This window comes from Protopterus annectens, chromosome 1.part0, assembly GCF_019279795.1.
Source record: "Protopterus annectens isolate FY-2018-M chromosome 1.part0, PAN1.0, whole genome shotgun sequence".
Classification (NCBI taxonomy): domain Eukaryota; kingdom Metazoa; phylum Chordata; order Ceratodontiformes; family Protopteridae; genus Protopterus; species Protopterus annectens.
In genome coordinates, this window is record NC_056725.1 from 8,229,019 (window position 1) to 8,256,741 (window position 27,723).

Below are 27,723 nucleotides of genomic sequence, written 5' to 3' on the forward strand. Positions count from 1 at the left end.
GTTTCAGATGGACTGAAAATACTTCTGTTATCAGAAATGAAGTATGTGAAGTATAAACCTTTGTGTTATGTAGAGGGACTGCCAGCCTGGTTCAGTATCATCCGATAGGAAGAGGAGGTAACATGGTAAGAAAACATGATTTGTTTTTTACCAGTACAAAATCTACACTCTTACTTACCAGAAATGTTCTTAAAGTATGTACAAAAAATTAAGTAAAGCACATCCTAAGCTGCTGACTATATAGCACTGCAATTTTCCATAAACAGCTGCTATTGTAAGAAGTATCTGAGAAGCACCGTGTTAGTGATGATGGAGTTTGACACACAAATAGAATCAAGTCATAATAGCGCACTGTATCTAGTGTGCAATAAGACAATTTAACTGTTACTGATAAGAGTACTGTGAGGCAGGAAATCAGATTACAATCAGCAATTCTACATTCAGGTGAGACACTGTCAGGGCAAGGTGATGAATGGTGCAAAGTACCCCCATGTCTCAGCTTGTGAAAATTTGGTGATAGTGAGTAGTTGTTGTGTTGTGTCTTTCAGCTTTTCCCGGTTAGGGGTCGCCACAGCAGAACTCCGGTCCGCTAAAGATTGGCAGTAGATTTTTACGTACCGAGTTGCCGGCTCTGACGCACAACCTTCAACGAAGGTATGCCCATTGATGCATGTCTCCACACAGAAGACGCTCTAGCTGAGAATCGAACAGAACGTCTTACTGTGAGGTGACAACGCTACTGCAGCACCACCACCGCAGTTAGTGAGTAGTGTAATATCTCAACACCCAGCAATTAACTGCACAAATTGTAGTCTTTTACAGAAAACCTAATATGACTCAGTGTAACTGCCAAGAGAAGATTGTTTACTCTTCAGTCACTGCAAAACAAATAAACTTCAGCCAGTTAAGAATCAACACTGTGGAGTAATGTGTGCTAAAACAGATCAAGACCCTTCAAAATGCTAAGCTAATGCCAGTTACACATTTTGCTGATAATGAATACTTTTCTGGGCCCTTGTCATCAAACAAAACCATCGAAATCCAAATATGTTTGTAGACAAAACACTATCAAAAATATTGGCAACACTCCACCAGAATAAACAGTACACCATAAAATTAATACAAAAACTATGCAGCACTCTACCAGAATAAATAGGGCACCATAAAGTGAATATACAAACTTAAGACAGCAGGTAACACAACAATAAAATAGCTTTTGAAAGCAAGTAACACCTCTCTAGATATACATGTAGAAAGGAAAACCAACAAGAATATACCTTCATTAAATTGTCAGATGCATAACGATAAATATGTTTAAATTCAGTTACTGTCTCTTGAGTACTTTCATGAATAATATTGACATTAATGAAATCACCAAAAAAATACAAAACTTCATACCAAAGAAACAACAATCAACAAGTAAAAGAGGGCAAAAAGACCTTACTAAAATACTCTTCTGGTTAAAAAAATGACCAGTTTCAGAATTCTGCAGTAGTAATTAGTCGAAAATGTTTTTAAATGAAGGGCTATCTGCACTTTACAACTACAGCTGGTGCATTAATAAAGTTTAATTTAACTGTATTTCTCGAAAGCGAGTAAAATTTTCACATCCTCATTTGTTTGGGTGTAAATAGTCTCCTTGCAGTATTGTTTGAAAGCCAGTTGTTGTACAGTGAAATAATGAACAGAAGTATGTATGTCTAGGTCTTGCAGTTAAAGCTAAATGCAGAACATACTCCTATGCACAGCAACAAGATGACCACGTCCAGTAACCAAAGCAACCAAAGTGACTAAAAAGCAACAGCATGGAGCATACCTACAGAAACAATAAAATGCTATGCAGCAAAAATTAACATTTTAGAAGTTATCTTCATGTGAAAGTGACCACAACTTACTAGTGCAAAAAAGCAATAATTTATCAGCATAAATAAGTAGACCCGATATCAACCTCAATTTTTAAAATATACAGAATTAATGCAGTACTAAAAACAGAACAGTCATATTATAAACATACAAGAGACATAATAAAATCTCAGATACAATATGCCAGGAACACTGCGGTTTCAAGACTGAAAACATAGCCCTATCTCAGATATAATATGTTAGGAACAAACTGTGGCTACAAGACTGCAAAAGCAGCCTTAACTTAGAGCAAACCCACCTATATGAAGAAAGCAAGCATAAAGCAATGAAATGAATGTCAGACAACCTTAGCCTTTAAAATGAGATTTCAGGACTGTAACCAGCAAGTGAGCACTTGCTAGGCTCAGTTGTTTTTCTTTCGGCTTTTCTCGGTTAGGGGTCGCCACAGTGGAACTCTGGTCCGCTAATGATTGGCAGTAGGTTTTTACGGTGCCGAGGTGCCAGCCTGACGCCCAACCTTCAACGAAGGCATGCCCATTCACGCATGCCTTTCGAATGCCACTCGACCATGGGGAGGACATGCAGACTCCACACAGAAGGCACTCCAGCCAAGAATCGAACGGGAGAACCTCTTGCTGTGAGGCGACAATGATACCACTGCACGACCGTGGCTATCACTACTATAGCATGTCCCTACACTCAGCAACATAGCACATTATAGTTTAGGCACAATTCTGTTTGTAACCCTAAACCTGAATGCCTTTACTGTGACAGTTACATACGTTCATAGGTATATATTAGGTTAATGACCACTAGGGCCTTTATAAGCCTATTATTCTGCCATAGCTTTAACATGTCAATGAACTACAGATGAAACCACAGCATGAAATGTGGCCCCAAGAAATGGAGTACCAGAACTCATGATGCAAGAGTAAAACTAATACATATACCCATATGAAGATACAAGCAATTACAAAGGCCGACTGTAATATCCAATTGCAGGCTAAGTTGAAGTTGCTTAATGGCAAAGTCTCTTTAAGACCGTCCTTAAGCAATGAGGAGTACGCAGGTGATATACTGTTACTATCTGTGAAGAAATGCTACATTTTTATTTTATTTAACATTTGTTAACCGGGAAAGTCCGACTTGGAACTAAACCAATTTTCAGCGGATGCCCGGGGAGAAAGGCTCCACATGCCTGTCTTTGTAACGTGGGAGGAAACCGGAGCACCCAGAGGAAACCCCCACGAACACAGGGAGGACATGCAGACTCCACACATAAGGCACCCCAGCCGAGAATAGAACACGAGAACCTCTTGCTGTGAGGCGACAACACTACTGCTGCACCACTGCGCTGTCCTTGTACATGTGATCTTTTACTGAACATTGAGTGGATTGTTTGTATATTTGTATGGGTATATGTATTAGTTTTACTATTTGCACTTTAAATGATCTGATGAAGCAAATTTTAGTCTGTGAAAGCGCTAACTTTTTAGTCTGAATTTTTATGAAAAGATTTCCTTTGCGCCTTGTACAGTGACTACCTTTTTTGTTATACTATTTTGCAAGTGTTCTCATTATGAAGAATTTGTTTTCTTACCTTTTGATACATTAAACTTTCTTTTTTCAACTACATTAGAATGTTTAATGATGTGTAATGAAATATATATGAGTTTGTAGTATATTTCTTTTGCTTATCCTTTTTAAAATAGTTGTATTAAACTGAAATAACTACAGTTAGTACATCCATCCAACCCCTTCTTTGCCCATCTAAAACATCCCAGTTAGTAAAGTATAATAACCATGATAAATAAATGAATACAGTGTGCCGGCATATGTATTTATTTTTATTGTATTTATTTATTTATGTTATCTTGCTATTGTTTATCAGGATTATTTGACTTTGTTCAGTCAGAAAACCCTTTTCAGCAGAGTACCAGGGAGAAAACCTCCAAAATATTACAAACATTTTTAAAAAGACATTCAGTAGTTGCATGAAAAGACACTGTGTCAGATTCCAAAAGAGTTATTCCTAGTGTAAGTCTGCTCCAAGTCTGAAAGACCTGCTCTTGGTGTAGGTGACTTACTTCACTGAAAGGCCTATCTATAAACAAGCTTACATTGGGGACCGTATTCCAAAAGTCCTACTCTCAGTGTATGTGGTCACCTACACTGAGAGCAAATATTTTGGAACTGGTCCTAATGAGTAATATTCATTAAAAATTACATATATATTTAATAATTAGATTACATTTGTATGAAGGAAAGACAACTATTAAAGTATAATAGGTACTTATGCATTTAGTAGATACTGTACATTGATCATTTGAAGAAGTGTATTAGTGGGTTTATTAAACAAATAATTGATCCTGTGACTAATGCTTAGAAATTCAAGTAAATGGAGTTGAGGGAAGGAACTACATGGAGCAGAAAATCTTAGTACTGTAGTTAAGAGTTGGGGTATAAACCAGATTCAAAGATAATTGTGTGCATCTCTCTCTCTTTCTCTCTCTCTCTCTATATATATATATATGTATGTATGTATATACATGCATATACATATATATGTGATGTCCCCTCACTGGGCCAGTAATCAAGGAGCCTGAATCCTTACCATTGACACTGGAAAGGGACAATCACTTAGAACAAAAATGGATACACATATTTCCAGAAGCAGCTCTTTGCATCAAGCACAATTTCCCTTCAGAGCACACAGGTAACACACTCAGTCCGGAGTCTGGGTTTCTCTCTGTCTCCCTCCAGGTCCTAATAAGACTCCTCATTGGTAAAGCTATAGTCACCGTAACAGATACAAGCATGCAAAATCGGAATGTAATGCTACTCAATGCTAGACGTCTAAACCTTAAAATGCACTCTCTCGAGGCACTTTTAAAAATGGAGAACATCGATATCTGTGCAGTAACTGAGACTTGGTTCAAGGCTCCAGAGAGCGCCCCTGCAATACCAGGCTTCAACTCTTACCACACTTTTCAGCCACAAAACCAAGACCGAAACACTAAAGGTGGAGGAGTGTCCATATTCACCATGGATATTCACACCTCCAGGCTAGTTGCTCAACACAATGCATTTGAAATTCTTCAGGTGCAACTAACACAAGGTAAGACTGCAATCCAAACTGTAGCTTGCTACAGATCCCCCACCATGCCCCAAGATTCTCACTACACCTTTCTAAACATACTGTAAAATATTAAGATACAACCAAACACCCTAATACTGGGTGATTTCAACTACTCTGCCATTAACTGAGAAAACTACTCGGGTACCAACTACTTTTCCCAACGGTTCTTGGAATTCATAAATTCCAACGCCCTGGATCAACTAATCCATTGTCCCACCAGGGGCTCCAGTATCCTAGACCTGGTCATTACCAACATAGGAGATAGATGCTCCACACCAGTGGTCACCCCCTCACTGGTCAGGTCTGACCATAAGCAAATCACCTTTGACATCCACATCCCACCCCCACCCCCCAGTAAGGAAACCTCCTTAAAAAACTTCTCCAAAGCCAACTTCATGCTACTGAAGTCAGAAGTGACAAACTTCATGACACCCATGCAGACGGGATTTGAAAGTTCGACTGCAGAATCTTACACTAAGACACTGTACAAGCTCATCCACTCATGCATGAATCATGCCATCCCAAATAGAACCAAGATGCTCTCCTCCAAAAAAAGGAAGAAAATCTGGTGGTCCCCTGTTATAAACAAACTATACAACAGAAGGAAGAAACTGTTGCAGAAAAGAGGAAAATCCCAGGATGCAATAAATTCCCTCACCAGCCTCAGTAAGAAGCTGAGATCCCTCATAAAATCCTCAAACGATAGTTACGAAAATAAAATTGCCAAAGATACCAAAGACAACCACAAGGCATTCTATAGTTATGTCAACAATCTAAATGGCAATGCTCAGATCTGCTCTGAGCTTCAACAGAATGTCATTACATACATACATACATACATACATTAGTACTAGGCTAACTGCCCTTGCGAGCCATTTTAAGCCTAGCCAATTATCCCTTGTGAGACTCAAACCCTGTACCTTGTGTTTGTAAGGCAAACACCTTAACCATTAGGCCACCCTCCCAGCAAATAAATTCCCACTGTCAGTCTCGAACCCAGGACCTTGGTAACATTAGTCTGTATGACCTACCACTAAGCCATGCCTGCTTTATATATACTGCTTAAATATACTGATCCCAAGGATATTGCTAATATCCTGGCAGATCGATTTAGTGCCAACTTCACCCCCCTCTCACCCTCTAAAGGACCCATCTCAATACCAAAAGATTGCCAAATTCCAGTAATTATGGCCACACAGGTAGAAACCACACTCTCCAAAGCTAAGAATACAGCATCCATGGGACCAGATGACATCCCAGGCTGTGTACTACATGAATTACAAAATGAACTGGCACCTCACCTAAGTGTCATGTTTAATCATAGCCTCACCTCAGGCTTCGTGCCCACTGAGTAGCACAAAGCTACAGTCATCCCACTCCACAAGGGGGGATCCACCTTGGATCCCGGGAACTACCGTCCCATCAGTCTGACAAGCCTGATCTGCAAGGGCATGGAATGCATTATCATGGAAATTATAAACAAAGACATTGGCAACCTTCAAACACTGGACCCCACCCAGTTTGGGTTTGTGAAGGGCCGATCTTGTCTCCTGAACCTGATTGACTTCTTCGAATCAGTCTCCAGAGCTATGGATGAGGGTAAGGCAGTCCACACAGCCTATATGGACCTCGCCAAGGCCTTCAACACCATCCCCCACTCTGGAATCATAGATAAACTTACTAAACTGGGCATAAATCCCTACGTCACTCGATGGGTTGCCAACTGACTTACCGACAGAACCCAGACTGTAAAAGTACCCAACTCCAAATCCAGTTCCAGACAAGTGACAAGTGGAGTACCTCAGGGTTCAGTCCTGGGACCACTCTTGTTTGGCATCTACTTCTCTGAAGTACAGGCCAACACTAAGGGACTCTGGCTAACAAAGTTCGCAGATGACTGCAAACTGGGAGCCATTATTGAATCCCCAAAGTATGTGGATATTCTACAAAAGGGCCTTACAGAAACAGATGCCTGGTGCCAGAGCCATGGGCTCAAGCTTAATGCTAAGAAATGTATAGTTATCCCCTTTGGAAAAAAACATGTACCCATGAATTACCACATAGGTGGCAGTACACTAAACATTGAAAGTGTGATGAGAGACTTAGGGACACAGGTGGACAGTGGTCTCACTTTCCATAACCACATCACCACAACAGTCAGGAAATCCTTCTATGTGGCACACCTCATCACTAAGGGCTTTTCATCCAGAAAAAAGGAGGTCATTGTCCCACTGTACTCATCCCTCATTAGACCCATTATAGAGTATAATGCCCCATTTGGTGTGTACCTCACAAGACATCTGCAACAGCTGGAAAAGCCACAGAAATACCTCACTAAAAGAATCACAGGCCTAAAGCAGATGCCATATGCTGACAATCTAAAAAAACTCCAGCTATACTCTGTGGCATATCGTCTACTCAGAGGTGATCTCTGCTTAACATACAAGGCCATGTCAAACCCTGAGCTGTTGGACATGCTCAACTTAAAGAAATCCCAATCCCTCAGAGCCACACGCTCCAGGGATCTAAACCTTGTGATCACAATGAACAAAACATGCTGGAGGGATAGGTTCCTGACTCAGAGACTCCCCATACTCTGGAATAGACTGCCCATACATGTCAAGCAGAGCACCTCCTTGGCTCTCTTCAAAAGGAACCTTGATGATTGGATGGGAGCTAGGAAATTCACCTCGGGGATTATGTCAGTCACCCTGCTAGACAGGGGTCCAGAGAAATAAATATTGTGGGAAGAAATATCCAGGGGAATTGTTATGGCTAGGCTTGTATAGGCCCTAGGGCCGATAGCCTGGTACCAACCTATGAACCTATGAACCTACGAGTCCTCAGCTGAGTGTCCAAGCCAAGCCCTCCACCACTCTCTGTGAAACCAGTGCTATGTGTCCCTGTTCCAAGCAGCTGACACACACACACAGTCTTGGAGATTTGATTTGTGTGCGCATGCACACACACACACACACACACACACACACACACACACACACACACACACACACACACACACACACACTTGGTAAAGACTGGCACAGATTTACTAGCTATGCCCCCTTCTGCCCAGTCTATAAGGTAATTACACTGCCACCAGACACTCCAAAGTGAGCTACTCTAAGGCTGTTACAAGGGTACTCAATTATACTGACTGAAATTAATATTAATACAAATTATAGTGTTTGGCCAATGTAGTAAGGCTATCAGGAGTGGTCACAGAGTTACCAAATAGATATAGGTAGTCTCAAAGGTTCGCATATTCTGTAAAGGACCAGCCACAATGAAACGTTTAAATATACTTAATAATAAATAATAAAAAACATGAAAATATGGAACATCTATTTACAATAAACACCAGAGTTTCAGTCACATATTACAGTAACACAGCTGAATACATTCACACAGACAGAGAAAAACAGTACTTAACTAATCTCACTATATTTTCCTGACTGATCTAAATAATTACTATTCCCAGGTCACTTACTAGAGTAAGGCAAGATGAAGTGGGTCTTTGTCAGGTTGCAAAAAGAGACTGCTCTGAGACTTCAGTCTCATCTAGTATTACAACTTCATTTTTGCCCTGGATTAAAGAATGGCGTCCCATACAGCTGGTCATCTGACTTCTGGTTCCCATACTACCCTCCTTCCTAGCAAATGACTCAGAGTCTTGCACATATGTGTCAATAATGCACACACACATAGAGCTTTGCTAAAATCTGTTGCAGCATTTGGAAGACATAAAACAATAAAACACTTCCACTCTTCTTACAGAAGCTAATAAACCATTCTGTGGCATAGACAGTTCATCTCTGGCTGAAATCACAGCTATAAGCTACATTTTAATTTCATACCATTTTTAAAGTTAGCTGGAAATTAGGTTAACCTCTTCTCTTCCAGTATTATCTGCTATTAATTTCAGTAATTACAATATAGTGACATACACTATTGGTACATTTTTAACATAAGCAGCTTTACAAATACATTTTTCAACACAAGTATCTGTATAAATCAGTTTGATATACAAATAACATACACTTCCTTTACAAAACTCCAGCTAGCTATAGTGGCATAGGTTCATAGGTGTGTACTAGACTAATGGCCCTGGAGCCTTTACAAATCTAGCCCATAAGATTACTCTGACACTGTGCCACCCGATCTTAGTTCCCAGTGCCTCAGTCGAGTAGAGCCACTGGAGTGATCTCCAGGGTGAATTTTCTATTTCCCATCCACACATCAAGATTTTTCTTGAAGAGAGCCAGTGAGGTGCTCTGTTTGACATCTATGGGAAGTCTATTCCATAGCATGAACAGTCTATCGGTTATGAACCTGTCCCTCCAGCATGTTCTGTTGATTGTGGTAATGAGGTAGAGGTCTCTGGAGCATGTGGTGCGGAGGGATTGGCATTTTTTTAGATGTAGAATTTCTAACAGAGCTGAGTCAGACATGGCTTTGTAAGTCAAGCAGAGATCGCCTCTAAGTAGGCGATATGAGACAGAGAATAGTTGGAGTTTTTTGAGTATGTCCATATAGGACAAGTGTTTAAGGCCTAGGATCCTCTTTGTGAGGTACTTTTGCAGCCTCTCCAGTTGTTGCAGGTGTCTAGTGAGTACATGCCAAATGGGGCATTGTACTCAATGATTGGCCTAATGAGGGAAGAGTAGAGGGAGACAATGACCTCTTTCTTCCTGGATGCAAAACCCTTAGTAATGAGATGTGCCATAGAAGGACTTTCTGACCACAGTGGCAATGTGGTGGTCAAAAGAGAGGCTGCTGTCAACCTGTGTTCCCAGATCTCTTATAATGCCTTCTGTGTTCAGTGGACTGCTATCAATGTGGTAATTCATGGGAACTGGGTTTTTCCCAAAGGGGATGATGACACATTTTTTGGTACTGAGCTTAAGCCCATGGTTCTGACACCAGTCATTGGTCTCAGTGAAGCCTTTCTGTAGAATGTCAGCATCACTTCTCCAACTTGCAATCATCTGCGAACTTTGTCAGCCAGAGTCCCTTCATGTTGGCCTGGACTTCAGAGAAGTAGATACCAAACAGGACAGGACCCAGGACCAAACCCTGTGGGACTACACTCATGACAGATCGGCAGTCTGACTTGAAGTCAGCTACTTTCACACTGTGGGTTTTATCTGTGAGCTAATTTGCAACCCACCTAGTGATACACGGGTTGATGCCTAGCTTAGTGTGTTTTTCTATGATTTCTGATTGGGGAATGGTATCAAAGGTATTGGCCAAATCAAGGTAGGCTGTATGAACCACCTTGTCTTAAATCCACAGCTCTGCTGACTGACTCAAAGAAGTTGACCAGGTTGAGCAAGCATGATCTACCCTTCACAAAACCAAACTGTGTGGGATCCAGAGTTTGGATTTTCCCTATATCCTTGTTTATTAGGTCCATGATGATGTGTTCCATAGCTTTGCATATCAGACTCGTCAGGCTAATGGGGCAATAATTTCAATAGTCTGTAATCGCTTCTCCTTTGTGGACAGTGATGACTGCAGCAGTGCGCCATTCGGTGGGAACAAAGCCTGAGGTGAGGCTGTGATTGAACAGGGCACACAGGTGAAGTGCCAGTTCACTCTGTAGTTCATGTAGAATACAGCCAGGGATATTGTCAGGTCCCATTGAAGCTGTATCTTGTACAGTGTTGTTTTAACCTATGCAGCAGTAATACTGGGTGTCTGGCAATCTACTGGTATTGTGATTGGTTCTTTGGGGGGAGGAGTAAAGTTGGCACTGAATCTGCTGGCCAGTATATTGGCACTATCTGTTGGCTCTGTATGGGAGGAACCTTTGTGCAGTAGCTCAGAGCAAATCTGGGTATTGCTGTGGAGATTCTTTACATAACTATAGAAGGCTATGTGGTTGTCTTTACTATCTGCTGCAATTCTATTTTCATAGCTAGCTTTAGAGGATTTGATGAGGGATCTCAACTTTTTGTTGAGGCTGATAAGGGAGTTTTTCCAGTCTTGGGACTTCACCTTATTCCGCATCAGTTTTCTCCTTTCTGTTGTAGAGTTTGTTTATGGCAGGGGACCACCAGATAGGCTTCCATTTTTTGGAGGAGAGTGTCTTGGTTCTATTGGGTATGGCGAGATCCATGCATTTGTGTAAGTATTCGCAAAGTGCATTAGTGTACGATTCGGCAGTCATGCAACTATTCTCCATTTGCATGGGTGCTGTAAAGTTAGCCACCTCTGTTTTTAGGAGCCCAAAGTTAGCTTTGGAGAAGTTTTTCATGGTGGTTACCTTTGCGGGAGGAGGGGGAGTGATGTGTATTTCCAAGGTGATTAATTTGTGGTCAGATCTAACCAGGGAGGAGTTGACTATTGGTGTAGAGCAATGGTCACCCATGTTAGTAATGACCAGGTCAAGGATGTTGCTACCTCTAGTGGGGGTAAGAATGAGCTGGTTCAGGGCATTAGAATTAATGAATTCCAGGAAACGTTGGGCAAGTGCATTGGTACATGAGTAGTTTTCCCAGTTAATGGGGGGGGGTAGTTGAAGTTGCCCAGTATGAGAGTGTTAAGTTGGACCCTAATATTCTCCAGGGTGCTTAGGAATGTGGAGTGTGAGTCTTGGGGCATGGTTGAGGACCTATAGCAGGCTATTACCTGAATTGCTGTCTTACCCAATGTTAGCTGCACCTGAAGTATCTCTGATGCATTATGTTGGGGTACCAGTCTGGAGGTGTGCACATCCTTTATGAATATGGAAACACCACCGTCTTTGGAGCTTTGGTCCAAGTTCTGGGGCTGAAAGGTATTCAATTAGTTAGTCTGTTAGTGCAGGGGTGCTTTCTACTGCTGTGTTACAGCACAAATGTTGATGTTCTCCATTTTAAGGAGCTTTGAGTGAGTGCATTTTGAGATTTAGATTTCTAGCATTGAGCAGCATAAACCTCAGATTGCATTTGCTTGTAGCTGTTACGGTGGCAATTTGGTCTTTGGAACACTGCCTAAAAAAGGCACTATAGGGGTGGCAAGAGACCTGGCCAGTATCCGGAAGCCCAGGGGTGACAGATGCAGGCCATCTCTGGCAAAGCATCAAGGTCTGTCAGTCATGTCATCTCAGGCAGACAGATACTGGATCCCCTTAGAATGACACCAGAAACTTAGCCAATTGTTGAAATCAATCATTTTCTGCTTGTACTGTGGTATCATTCTGGGTGAAGGTAGAATGCTGCTCAGGGCTAGCATCATACCTGCCTGGGCTACATAATCCGAGAGCTCCTCCATGTCTCTTTTCATGTAGTCCAGGGAGGTATGTCTCAGGTCATTCACATCCACATGTACAATGACTGAGTCATATTTGTACCTGTTGTTGAAGGATCTGAGTGCGTGCATTATGTGGCATACGTTATACTTCCACTGCCCTACTTCTCCTGCACAGCTGGCAATATCTCACATCATCACTATATATATATGTCTGTGTGTGTGTGTGTGTGTGTGTGTGTGTGTGTGTGTGTGTGTGTGTGTGTGTGTGTGTCATAAGGTTTATATTAGAAGTAAAAGGGTGGGGGGTTGAACAGCATCACAAAACTATATATATGGCTGGGAGACCTTCGTAAAACTATTTAGATATTGATGAAAACTGGTTGTGAGGCATTCCTTAAGGTAGAGAAATGGTTTAATAATATGGCAAGATGGAGATAACCGTGGCAATTATCCTGAATATATAAAGGAGGAGATCAACTTATTTGATAAGTGAAGTTTTTAGTTGTGTTTCAAATGAGTTTGCATTCTGAATGGATTTCTGAGGTAGTGGGATGTGCTTCAATAGTTTAGCTATGCTGTTTGAATATAAAGAGTTACCTGCAGCATTAAATGATTTGGTTAGAGTGATTAATGATTTTTCTGTAGAGAGTAAAATACCTGGCCAAAATTAAATGGATGGCTTTATATGTTTCACCTTACTCAGAATTAGCATTTTAGAAATACCTTACTTCCAATGCAGAATAAGCTCTATTCCTTTAAAACTAGAAAGCTAAAATCATGTAAAGTAGAAAGGATTACCCCTAACTTGCACAACTTATAAAGAGCAAGGAGTTTGTCTGGAGGGAGTAGAAACAGGACCCACACAACACTGATAAACATAATGAATAAAAATCTCATAAAAAATTCAGATAGAATTAGAAGGAACTATTAATGCCAGCAAGGCCAATGCAGACTATTTTATACACATGCAACCACCACACCACATCCTGATACCTTTATTCATGTCAGCCCACCTACTCCTACAGAGCCAAAACACTCCTAACTAGCCAGCCCTTATTTGTTTTTTTTTTATAGCTTTTAACAAAAGCAAGATAATGACCATTTAAATACACTATTCAACCACTACAGTAACAACCACTATATTATTCATCCGCTCATATTAAAGTTGGTTCAGCATGTCTCTCATCCCCTTTACACACATTTATGACCTATCTCTGACAACAAAGCACATCCTACCTCACTTTTTAAGCATGCCATTGTAACATCACTTCCTAAAACAGGTGACTATCTGCCTATTGCAAACCTGAGAGCTAAAATCCTTGAGAAAATTCTGTGCGAATACATGTTAGAATACCTGACAAAGTACAACACGTGCTCTGATAGACTTCATTGTAGACCCATATACAGCAGCACTACAGCTTCACTTAACAATGACATTTACAATAATTGTGAGAAAGTCTACTCACTAGAGCTATTTTCATCATCATCAGCAGCACCCCCCTTTTTCCCATTTTTCTACATGGGGTCGGGGTATCGTGTTAACTGTCGCCAACTCTCTCACTAGAGCTATTTTCATTAATTTGAAAAGAGCATTTAAATATGTAAAAAACAGCTTATTAAAGAAGCAACTAAGGCAATATAGATTTTCTTATGATGATTGTGATTAGTTCAAAAGGTATCTGAGAGGTTAGGGGTTGGCGTGATAGTTAAAGTGTTTAACTCACAGACAAAAATTATACGGTTTGAGTCTCACCTTTGAAAGATAGATAAGGTAGGCTTAAAATTGCCAGCAAGGGCAGCTATCGTAGTGCTTACCTATGAACCTACAGGTAAGAAAGCATACTGAATTGTTCCAAATGTTGGAAATCTAAATCTTATTCCTACTAATATGGGCATTTTTTAAGGTTATGATGCTCTTATTCTCTTTATTCATTAACAATCTCCTAGAGGACCTCTTTAACATCAACTGTGTTTCGCATGCAGATGACATATTTCTCTCTAGGGCAGTATCAATATTCCAGCAGATCACCCCTTTATTTCAACATGACTTAAAGCTCTGAAAATGGCTTCATGCCAACAGATGTTCGTGGTTTGCTAGAAAGTTATGATCTTTGAATACAGCAAATCAGTTTCCAATGTAAAAAAACAAAAGTACTTTGGTCTCATTTTAAATTAAACACCGTCTTTCTTACCACATGTTGAACAGCAGTCTCAAAATGATCTTAATCAAACTTAAAACTGCATATAGAATGCTCCATCTACTAATTAAAGCCACTAGACAGACCATTCCCACTGGGATGTTATTATCTAGGCTAGAATACTCATAGGTTCATAGGATGATACTAGGCTATTGGCCTGGAGGGACACAGTTGGGATCCCAGGGGTGTATTTTCTATTTCCCATCCAGTTGTCCAGGTTCCTGTTAAAGAGGGCTAGAGAGGTACTCTGCTTGACATGGACAGGGATTCCATTCCACAGATGGGGGACTCTTTGGGACACACATCTATCCTGTCAACAAGTTCTATTATCTAATATGCATTCCAAAGACATGCATCTGGAGCATTTCTCCCCGGGCCTCCGCTGAAAACAGGCTCTGTGGAACCTAGTCGGACTTTCCCGGTCAACAAATGATAAATAAATAAATAAATAAAAAATAAAATAAACTATTAATGTCACAGACCAGGTTAAAGCCTTGCATGCAGGTTGCTCAAGTGGAGTTTGTCTTACGGATATGCAGAAACTCCATCAAGGCTGGGCCTGAGATGGCCTTGCATGTCAGACCCAGGTCATCTCTGAGGAGTCTGTATGAGACTGACTAGAGAGACAGGGATTTTAGCCTATCTGTATGAGACAGGTATTTGAGACCTTGGAATTTCCTTGACAGGAACCTCTGTTGTCTCTCCAACTGCTGCATGTGCTTGGCAAGGTACATGCCGAAGGGGGGCATTGTACTGGATAATGGGTCTGATAAGGGAGGAGTACAGGGATGTTATGACCATCTAGTAACTAAGACACCAGCCAGACCATTGCCACTGGGATGTTACTACCTAAGCTAGACTATTCCTTACTCCTCATAGCACTTCAACCTCTCAAGAACCAAGATATACCTGTGTACCTCCAGACCAATAGCCTAGTATCATCTGCTCTCTCGGAGCCTTATTCTAAGTCTCTCTGCTTTTACTCTGATAGTAAATCTATCACAGGAATCCTAAACTTAAGAATATCTTCCAAAATTTAATATTATATTATAGAGAACGAATGTATCCTATCTGTTAGTTAATATGTATATCAAAGTCTCTTCTATGGAAATTGTATGTCAAAAGTCTGTCCTTAAAACTATGTTTTGTAAAAAAATTGTTCTCTTGGAGCTTTCCTCCCTGGGCCTCCACTGAAAATGGACTTGTAATCCAGTTGGACTCTCCCAGTCAACAAATGTAAAATAAATAAATAAATAAAATACCCAAAGAGAAAAAAAAATTGAGATTCGGCCACTTAAACCCTCAGTATGATCATTACTGTCAAAAGTCAAACTTACTTTCACTGGGAAGAGCAAATTTTGTGCTTGACTAACTAATTTATAAGCTAATAAAGGAAAGTCATTCTCATTCTCGGAAGACTGTTTTCCACTTAGAAATTATATCTATGAATTGACAAGCACAGATGACAGCCTGCTAGTCAAATTCACTTAAACTTTAGCTATGGCAGAAAAAAAATCATAAAACTTGAAACTCACTTTCTGAAAAGCAATTCTTCAAGAAACTAGGGCTTCTGTAAATCATTTAAAAACCGGATAACATCAGCCGAACATAGTAAATTCACTGATAACTGCAGGTATGTTTCACAGTCATTCCATGGCTAACACTACTGCTATGTTTTATTCTGCAGGTAATGTTCTACTTCTGTAGGCAATGTACTTGTATTATTCTGTTCATGGAAAGAGATTCTTCTACTTATATAGATGATGTATATTTATTAGCTAATCATTCTGGTTATGGCAATAAATGTTTTCTTTCTCTTAAATGAAATTTGTTCTCTCTACTACTCATCTTCCAATGACTCTTGTCTAATCTATGGCTTTCCTCATGTCACGCCACACTTTCCTTCACACATAATCTCCTTGTTTCTCTACCTCACACTTCATTATTCCTTTGCTCTCGTAAAAGTCTACTATCATGCTACCTGTCCATTTCTTACCAAAGAACTCTCCCATTTGTTTGCTTTATTATCCTTACAGTACACCATTAATTCTTTTTATAGTGCATTATCTGCAATGAATCTGTAGTACTTCTTTTACTAAACACAACAAAAAACAAGTGAGCAAAGTGGAGATAAGATGGAAAACACTGCTCCTAAAAACAATAATTAACCAAAGTAAAAACACCAACAAAAACTTCCAGGTAACAGGCCTCAAAATAGTCAGCACCACAAGCCAAATGGTGGTACAAAATTGACATGGCTTTAATAATATACAAAAACAACATCAACCAGTTAAGTACTTTCTTTCTGATAATGTAGAACTTGCTCAAAACTGGTACCAAACAGAAACAATCTTATTAAATACAATCTCACAATCACATGACAAACCTTGAAATCATCCTTAAAGGGTAACAACCTAAAACCCAAACAGAAAAATACTTACTATTTCGTAAATAAAAATAAGTGAAACATCATGAAACTTTATAAAATCTTCATCCTCAGACTGAGAACACTGGAAACAGACACACTGTCATTTAAGTCCAGTTCCTTCATAGTGTTAGCCCTCAGCTGACATAACATTTCCCTATAAACCAACCTATTTTTCCAGTCAACCCTCTTGGTTCTTCATCACTGTTTTCCAGAATCAAAAATTGAAAGAAATAAACACAAACATGAAGGAGCTTCTAGAGCCAAGAAACTAAGAACCAAAATAAAATGCACCAATGCCAGAAGCCACACAACCTGACTTTCAGGAATCCTATAAGGTAGGGAAATATGTAAAGAACTTTATTAAAGTTAAGCGCTTTCACCCCCCCACCAAAAAAAGGCAGGACTTCATCAGAACTGATTTTAGAAGATGTCACAGCTGCCCACTAAGATAAAAAATAAATAAAAATTCAAGTGTGTATAATACAAATATCCTAAGTTAATTATAAAAGTGACATTATGACAGAACCATATGTTTTTATTTTTGTTAACATTCCATCATTCCAAGGAATTTAGCAATTAAAAACTGGTACATACTTACAGAAAACACAAATAATACATCTGACGTTCATAATTTGGCATATCTTTAACACACTGTTAATAGATAAGGTGTCATTTAACCCAGAAAACTGTCCTGCATTAAGCCACAGCTGCCAAATCAGCCTCTACCTTGTATACCATAAAGCCCTTCCTTTACCACTTTCTTACACAAAGTACAAATCAGCAATCCCCAGCAAGGGGTTGGGGGTTGGTATAATGATTAAAGTGTTTACCTCTTAGTCACAAGATACAGGATATCATTCTCTCCTTTGAAATAGAAATTGGTTAAACTTAAAATGGCTGGCAGCCTATAACTGGAAAATACTCAGTACAATTTTATTGTCAACACTATCCAGCATAATAGGTCACCAGGTTTGCAAATCATCTCTATCATTTTTTTTCCATAATAATTTTACAAAACCTAAACATATATCCTCATTCTGTATATTTTTATTAAACTATTCTTTAAGAACAATCAGAAATGGTTTATTTCTTCCTCCCTCATACATTTGTAACAGTAATAATTAATACTATCAAACCCAGGAACTGTTTTTATACGTACCTTACTAACCGTTCACATCCTCTAATATCTTTCTGTAATGTGTTATTTGTAATCTCTGAAGTACATGTCAGTTATCATTTTAAAATTTTTACAAATTTGCCTTCCTTATAGACCTTTGTAAGATATGTTTCTAACACTTTCACAGTCTCTTACCCCCAAAAAGCAGGGTCTTTATTAAATTCATATGTACATATCTTATTTACAGAAAATTAAAACGGATTTCACTTCTTGGAACATCTGTCTCAAATCCTGTTTATTGTCATAATAATGCCTACCCATATGTTGCATTGCATGAAAACCAAGCACAAGAAAGAACTTATTTGTCTATTTCTTCCATACAATTTAAATTATCATAACCATAATATCTATAAACTATCATAATTGCTTTCTGTTTTATATTTGTTTCTTTCCATAATCATTTAATCCTTCTCCAAAACATTTTCAGTCTCTGGATTTTGTGTTTTTTGTTTGTTTTTAATACTTCCTTAGCTTCATCCCCCTCCATCCTCAGTTTTTGTTTCTTTAATTAGCACTGTTCTTTACTTTCTAGTATTTTAGTTAATAAAATGGATTACGTTTTCACTTCTATAAAGTTATTTCCATTCCCCTTCCTTGGGTTGGGGTAATTCAGTTAATATCGTTTGTTCCTCACCATTTAGCTTTTTACTATTTTGCTTTACCGTCTTTCCTGACTTCTAGAAAGTTCTTGCCCCTTACTCCTTTAGGTTGTTCTCCCCTTAACACTGTTTGCACTTTGCTTATTAGTAGTTTAGTCTTTGTTGGGTAGTCAGTTGTGAAACACCTTCTTTCTTAGTGTTTTATATTCCTCACAATCAAACAAACCATAAATGTCCTTTTGCCTGACATTTTGAAAACATTTCACAATCTTTTATTAAATGCTCAACATCTCCACACTGACTGCATCTCCTTTTGGTACAATTATTAATTAAGTTGTCCTCAGCCTCAGAACAGCAATACATTTTGAGCAATCTCATGTAATTCACAGTCCATTTTATTAATTTTATGTTTACAATATGGGGCACATATTTAACATTTTTATTCACTTCCACTAAAGTAAGTCAAACTTTCCACATACCATTCAATATCCCTCTAGCAACACAGACTCCTGAGTGAATATTTTGTACTGCATCAGCAAAATACAGTTCAGTATTATGTTCAGTAATTATATCTGTTTTGAACTCTATATGTAGCATTTTCATAATAGTTAATGTCTTAGAAAACAACGTACTCAATGTATTGTGCATTGAAGAAAGGCTTTCAAAGGTTACATCACAAAAGCATTCCTTTCCAGTTGTATTATAAATCTCAGTCCAAAAACTCAAAAATAAAAAGGAGAAATCAATTTTTCCCGAAAGTATATCTTTTGCCTTTGTCTTGTTTTATAGAAATTCTCACCACTGGACATTGTTTTTAAATGATTCTTTTTTCCAGTCTTGCCTTATTTGCTGTTGCATAGTATATTTTTGCTTGAGTCTGCTTTCTCCTTCATGAGCTGCAGCTCCATGTTGCGTCAACATAGTTCAGTCTTCAGTTGGGTGCAACTGCCTCCAACTGCCACTTGAATTTAAAGGTTCTTTCCCCAAGTCAGGCTTTTCATCACCAGCATCATGTTCCATGATCTCTGCTCAATTAAATAGTAGTCTTATCTGCTTTTTCTTCCTCATTAATGAGTTGCTTCAGCACTAAAGTTTCCAATTCATTTCGAGTTAGTGATACTTCTGTTTGTGTAACATTATTATCCATCTCCTTTCCAAAGTCTGATATCAGTATTCCATCGACTGCACCCCCTGTCTCAACCACTCCTTTTCTCACAATCCTCCCATTCAAAAGCCATCGGTCTCTGTTATACATATGGGTAGGCATTATTACAACCATCTTCTCATGGTAGAAGTGAGTAGAGAAAGTTCCTCATTGTCCTGGCCATTGTATCCATAGTCAATTTAAATACCACCCCAGATCTGCCCAGAAAAGAGGCAACTAGTCAAGTTGGACTAACCTAATCAAAAAAAGATAGCTATATGGATGGACAGATGGATAGGCAAACAGACAGAAGATAAATAATTCAAAAATCTCAGAAGTAAAAATAAGGAAAAATTCCATTCCCTGAACTTATTACTCAAAACTATATATATATATATATATATATATATATATATATATATATATATATTTATACATACATATATACATACACTACATTGTATCAGACTGCTAACTCACTGCAGGCATTTTTTATTTGTGCTTACCTGGCAGAGATGTTCCAAGAGCCACAAACACCACAGCAGTGACTGAATCCTTTAATCCTACTGTGCATCCAAAATGGGAAGCCAGATCACCAATCAAGGCAGTGAGGAGGCCAATTACAATGATACAGACACAAAAGCAGGCCCATCCTTTCCAATACTCAGTTGGAGGGACAAATGCAAAGAGGACTTTCCAAAAAACAGTCAGAAAATGCATGACATAATCGAAACAAGAAGGCAACCTTTCTTCGTGTGCTTCATCGTCTTCATCATGTTCACCTTAAACAAAGAAGGATAATACAAATATTTTATCACCTTCTAATTTTCAGTACATTATAACATTTTCAAAAATAAATAAACAGTAGCTGCACTATATTTGCTTTGGTAGCAATCCATAAATGGGAGCAACCAGTCAAAAGTGGCGCTAGGACAGCAAAGACAACATCAATCTTATAATTAACTTTCACACTATGGAATTCATACTAACAAAGGATAAGGGAGACATTGGTACCAAAAACCAGCATCCATACGTATAACTACATGGATACTTAATAGGGTAATATTGTAGCAGAGCACTAAGAGAAGAAATAAAGAGGAAAGATAAAAACTTGTGCAAAAATGTATTTTTAATGACTTTTAAATATGTGATATATTTGAAGCTTACTGTTTCAACTTTTATGGTAAGGTTGATATGGGTCTGAAATATGTCAATATATAGTGTTAGAATCAGAAATAGCTTGGTAGAAGTATAATATGTATTCACATGTTTTACATAACCCTGAATTATGAAAAACACAGAAAGCTAAATGTAAATAACATGGACCAAACTGACAGCTTGTTGCAACAGCAGACAAAGATGAATATATTACTTTTTCTGTTATTAAAGGAACAGCAACAGATCCAATTGCAGATAACAGGAAAGGTAAGTAAGCCAATAATGCTAAAAATACAACTAATAATATACTTGTGCTGTAAATAATTAAACAAAAACACTTTCATCAAGCTATCTGGACGGCACTTCAGAAATGAAAGAAAAAGTATGCAAAAACAAAAAAGTGTTGAAAATAAGTGTGACACCCCTGCACTTGCCCATTAATCAAGGAGTCTTAATCCTCACCACTGGTAACAGTGAGGGACGTACACAATGGGAGGATGACAAGTACACACACAGTAAAGTACAATTTCCCTTAAGAGCACACAGAGATCACAGTCAGTCTGGGGCTGGTTTCTCCCTCTTTCTCCAGATCCCCAATAAGACTCCCTACTGGCACAGCTATACAGTTAAGATCTCAACTCAGTGGTCAAGCTAAGACCTCCAGCACCCTCTCTGTCCAACCAGGGCTTTGTGTCCCTGCCCAAGTAGCTGACACACACACGTTGAGATTTGATTGATATACAACTGACACACACACACCTGGGAAAGGTTGGCACAGGTTTACTAGCTATACCCCTTCTACCCAGTCTATAAGGTAGTACCAGCTGCCACCAGCCACCCTTACTAATCAGCTACTATAAGGCCCTTACAAAGGGTGTACAATCCTACTGTGTAATGTTACTATTATTCCAAATGGTAGTCTGACCAAGACTTGCAAGGCTATTTAGGAGTGGCCTGTATGGTGTCACCACATACATATGCAAGTACCCTAAGAGCTTAAATATGCCTCACAAATATCAGCCACAAAGATATTTTTAAATATATTTAATAATAAATAATAAAAGAACAACACGATACTCAGAAAACAAACACAGTTACTTCAGCGTTCAAAATCAGAGAAATATTTTAAAACAACATTGCAGGACAGTCGCAAATAAATACAGAAAACATCTAAACTAATCTTTAAATATTCCTGTCTATATCTAAAATAGATACTATGCCCTAAGTCTTACTTACACACAAGTCCAGATGTGATGAGGATGGATGTTTCCAGGTTAAACACAAAATACAAAATGCCCAGTCTCTCTGAGAGAGTTCTTGAATTAATAACAAACATTATTGCTGGGTTAGCCTGGATGACATCACTTTCTGTCACCTCACTTCAGTTCTCAGGCTAAACCAAAAACTAATAGAATTTTAACATCCCAGTGTGAGAAATACATATCTGTCAGATGTTTTCTCAGAACGGTGTAGCTGCTAGGAAGTCATAAAGCAATAAAACACTTTTTAAACCTAGTAATTACTTTTCTTTCCAGGCAATAGAAACACTTCTAGCTCTAGACATTGTGTCTGCTTCTGCACTGGAACTGACTTTTATAGCACAATCGTTTGTTTGTCTTTTCGGCTTTTCCTGGTTAGGGGTCGCCACAGCGGAACTCCAGTCCGCTAATGATTGGCAGTCAATTTTTATGGTGCCGAGTTGCCAGCCCGACGCCCAACCTTCAGCGAAGGCACGCCCATTCACGCATGTCTTTCGGAGGCCACTCGACCATGGAGAGGACATGCAGACTCCAGACAGAAGGCACTCCTGTTAGGCAACAACGCTACCTCTGTACCACCGCACAATCGTAAAGCATTTAATTTCAATTTATTTTCTTAAAGTTTTGTAAGTTAATCGTCTGTGTTCCAGCAGGGTATCCTGTGGTTACATTCTTGAAGCTCAGTACATAACATACAGTTCTGTATAAATCATATCAATATTCACAAATGACATAGAATTATTTACAAAATTCCAGATAGCTGGGCTGGCAGTTTCACAATAAGCATAGTGTTGTCAATATTAAAGTGAACACATTGTAAAGTGATAAAACCTAATTCTCTACATTATAAACATACATACTACTTAAATTTAAACATACTTCAAATACTGAGACTGAATACACTGTAGCTCTTGACCCACATAGTAGTTTTACTGTTACAGATACACACCTTGCCTGGTTGAAATAGAAGATAAACAGGTATGAATTTATTTATATCTGTAGAACCACTGTGTTTTCACTTTGCTGCAAATGGAACAGAACACAAAATGAAAACAGTCATCTCATTATAATAGAGTATAATTTAAAGAGTTTGTATTTAACTTTTAAGGAATGAATTCTAGCCAAACTTCTGCCACATTGACCTGCTACTAACTAGTTATATAAGACAGAGCTGTAATTATTTTAGCTCATGAATAAACCTTTGTGAATTGTTGACATGTTGGCTTCATGGCGACCTCTGGTACTACTGGAGTTCTCATAGAAATAACTACTAGTACCTTATCACTCTTAGCAGCATTGATCATTGTGTTAGCATATGGTTGTAAGTTATTACGACTATCCCCAGTACTGAAAACCTTATTTAGAATTCCCCACAGACTTACTCCTAGTTTCTGCAGGGATCTCACAGACTACGTAGATATTTTTAGTAGCAGCATGATCATCTTAAAACAAAGTCGCCAAAAGAAACTTTGAGTGAACCTGACAAAATAATCATTAATTAGAAAGGAAAATTGATGAACGATGATCTGACTTTGTTTGTGATATTCGCTGGAGGAAGTCAGAGTCAGTAGCTGTAATAAAACTGTCTTCTGAATTTTTCTAATGCCAAACTAATTTCTTACACTGAGCTTGGTGATGTGCCAGATGGAATATAATAAGCCTGAGTGGGTTAAGCAAACATCCGAAATTAACAATTTCCGTTAATTTAAACTTCAATCCATTAATACCTACTAACTGTATTCAATTAATTCTGCCTTGCAGTGTATTTGCCAGACTATTTCCTGACAGTGCAGCATTCAATAAACTTTAAAATGTACTCCGTAACAATTGCTTCTAAACAATTAATATGTTTTTAGATTTAAAATGGTCATAACAAAATGATTTTTAATAAATATATTATAATAATGAAAATGCACTGTTACACTAATACTGGAATTGTAGAGACTTCTTTACCTAAAGTACAATGGAGATGTCTGTTTTTTCTGTCTTGTACTCATTTTTTAATTATTCACTTGTGCTTGAACTTACTGCCCTAGTTTAAAGAGACTCTGCTGTTTCTGTCTACATGCTGCTGTTCTGTTTTTGCAGCTTTTATTTGGGACTACATTTTCTGATTCTCCATTAGTAACTGGCGCAATGGTACTCCAGAAGGATTATGTGATTTGTCCCTGAAATTACTGCCACTTATTTTTGGACTAGAACTAACTGCACTACAAGGATTTACTGTCTGATAGTTTTAATATTCATTTTAACTTTTTTTTTAATTTTTGTTACTGGCATCTGAATTTGCTGGCATACCTAAACACATGCAAAAACAGTCTGCAAACTATCTGAAACAAGTAAAATAGGGGGCTTAAGTGATGTTTTTCAGTGGTTTTGCATGATATATGTCATTTCAAGGCTGGTACTTACTGAATCAGTCTGGAGAATACTGACTGCCTCAGTGGCTATATATCAAGGGCTGTTTATGCCAACTGTAATAATGGACTTATATCTGCTGATTCTTCATCAGTAATTGGACATGTATTCCCTGAGAATGAGTTCTTTGTTTAACACATACTTCTGAACCTTATGTCTGGATTTGAATGAACTGTGCTACTGTGACTTTCTGACTGTTTTGGTTTAATTTCTTAACTCTTCTCTGCAGTATATGTATGTGATATATTAATACTGTAGCATATGTATCAGTATGTGATATATTAATACTGTTTCTATGGAAAAATAAAGGACGTTTTTTACTTGACTTTTCCGTGTGGTGACTCCAGTTTGGATCTACTATTGATATTAATACTACAGCATATGTATCAGTATGTGACATATTAATACTGTAGCATATATATCAGTATGTGATATATTAATACTACAGCATATGTATCAGTATGTGTTATATTAATACTGTAGCATATGTATCGATATGTGATAATATTAATACTGTAGAACATGTATCAGTATATGATATATTAATAGTATGGCATATGTATTGATTGGCATCCTCCTACCCCATGCAACATGATTTTTTGGTACCTTACAGTATCCAAAAGTACTGGCACTTGCTTTTTGCATCAAGGGCCAGATTTCGTATTGTATGACTTTCTGATCAAAAATAAGCTTTTTTTGGTGGTGCTGGTGGGGGGAGGGGGCAGAGTTCCATCTCTGGAATAGTTTTGCGTACAGTAATAATTTTGTCTCAAACAACAAATCTGGATATTGAGTTTATACGTGAGCACTAGGCTATCATCCCTGATAGGACATTTTAAGCCTAGCCATGCTTCCTGTTTGCCAGCTATGTTACCCATAGGTCTTTAACTATCCCTGTCATAGCTATATTGAAATACTTCTCATTTGTACGAGATTATTTTGTTTAGGTCTTACCTTCATCAGTGTATTTGGGGTCCCGACTTTAAGGTAGGGAATTTAAGCACTGCCTCTGTCCTTTAGGAGCATAGGGTCAGTCCTTGGGTAAATTTCCTATTTCCTATCCACTGATCCAAATTAAGCTTTAATAGGGTCATGGAATGGCTTTGTTTTATATATTTGTTCCATAGTAGCTATATCCTGTGGGATATGTATCTATCCCTCCAGACTATTTTGCTTATGTTGCAGAAAAGGTTGAGGTCCCTGGACTAATATTTCTAACATCATTTGACTTGTGGATGTGCAATAGGTCCATTAGTGTTCAGTCTGTGAATACCATATAAACGAAGCAAAGGTCACTTCTTAGTAATCTATATGTGACCAAGTATAGCAACAGGGTTTTGAAGCAGTCCATGCAGGTAATGAACCTTAGGCACACTATTCATTTTGTAAGAAACCTTTGTCGATGCTCCAGTTGTCACATGTGCCTGGATAGGTACATACCAAAAGGGGCTCTGTACTTTGTGATGGGCCCAATGACAGATGAGTAAAGTTAGACAATGACCTCCACAGACCTAGATCAATTCATCCATCCATTCATCCATCCATCCATCCATCCATCCTTCCATCCATCCATCCATCCATCCTTTTCCTACTCCTAGAAATGGGGGTTCAGGGTGTTACTTCAATAACAATATTCCCCAAGTGCCAATGTCCTTACTACTGGGTGGCTGTTCTGTCATACCCTACAAACATGTGCCCATATATATATATATAGGCAATTTATGAGTGTCTAATCCATTTACTGCAAGCCTTTGGAATGTGAGAAGAAATTGGAACATCTAGAGAAAACCCGTTTGAACATAGTGAGGATACACAGACTCTGCAAACAAGGCAACCTAGATGAGAATTGCACCATAGAAATCAACCCTCTTTTCTCGTAGATGCTATCCCTTAATTTATACACTGCCCAGTATAGAAAGACTTCCTCACAACAGTGGACATGTTCTGCTCAAAAGCTAGGTCACTGTCAATGTAAGTGCCCAAATCCCTCACTACTGGGTCTAGTCATAGAGGTGCATTGTTAATGTGATAATTCCCAAGGGTAGTCCATTTTCCAAATGAAGCAATAATTCACTTTTTGGAATTTACTTTTGGTCTAGGACTCTGACACCAGTTATTTGTTTCTGACAGGCCATCCAACAGGATTGCTGATTTCTTGGGATTGTTAATGACTGCTCTCATCTTGCAGGCATTTGCAAACTTGGTCAACTATATATATATATATATATATATATATATATATATATATATATTTACATTTGCTTTGACATCTGAAAAATAGATGCTACATAAAAGCAGCCTAGAATAGAGCCCTGTGGGGCCCCACTCATAGCAGAACTTTTTTTTGAGGTGACAAGCCCTAATCTGGCTTCCTGTGTCCTATTTGTGAGTCAGTTTTCAATACATTGGGTCACATAAGGGTTTCTTCCTAGTTGGTAAGCGTATCCACAATGCCTGCATCGGGTATAATGTCATGGTCCTTGGCCAGGTCAAGGTAGCTAGTGTGTACTGTCTCCTCTTCATCCATCACTTTGGTAACTCTTTTGACAAAGTTCACTATGTTGAGCAGACATGACCTGCCCTTAAAATCAAACTGTGAAAGGTCCAGCGATTTAGGTTTTCTATGTCCTTAATGATTAGCTCCATGATAAGTCTTTCCATGACTTTTCATATGAGGCTGGTTAGACTTACAGAATGGTAATTGCCCAGTCAATGCATGGTCATCCCCTATGCAGGGGGCATGGTTGTTAATATGTGTATAATTTTATAATTCACATAAGTATCCCAAGTGCATATTTGTTGTGAACTGACTCTGAAAATATTTTGTTTATGGAGGATGTACACTCACAACAAAAAAGCTAGTAACTAAAAAGCTAAAATATGAGTTGTGTTTTCATTGCATTTCGAAGCATATAACAAACAAATTTCAGTTATTGTCACACACACATTGTTAAAGTAGAACATTGCCCTTCTGAGATGATACACCACCTCTGACTGTGAAGAACTCGCATATCTAATGGCCACAGTGATATACTACAGCTTGTTGTTCTGAGAGACATACACTGACCCCCTCAAAGTCATATCTATGACTGTCAAACAATGAT

The 27,723-nt window shown here is 38.5% G+C and overlaps 1 protein-coding gene across 3 annotated transcripts in view; it reads right to left on the bottom strand.

The window, feature by feature from the left end:
* Window positions 1-27,723, bottom strand: part of SLC8A2 (solute carrier family 8 member A2) — a 1,241,705-nt gene that overhangs the window by 216,387 nt on the left and 997,595 nt on the right. For all 3 annotated transcript variants that reach the window (XM_044078494.1, XM_044078644.1, XM_044078567.1), the window contains one exon: window positions 20,291-20,566. In XM_044078494.1, the coding sequence (XP_043934429.1) occupies window positions 20,291-20,566 (276 nt within the window). The remainder of the gene's footprint in view (window positions 1-20,290; window positions 20,567-27,723) is intronic.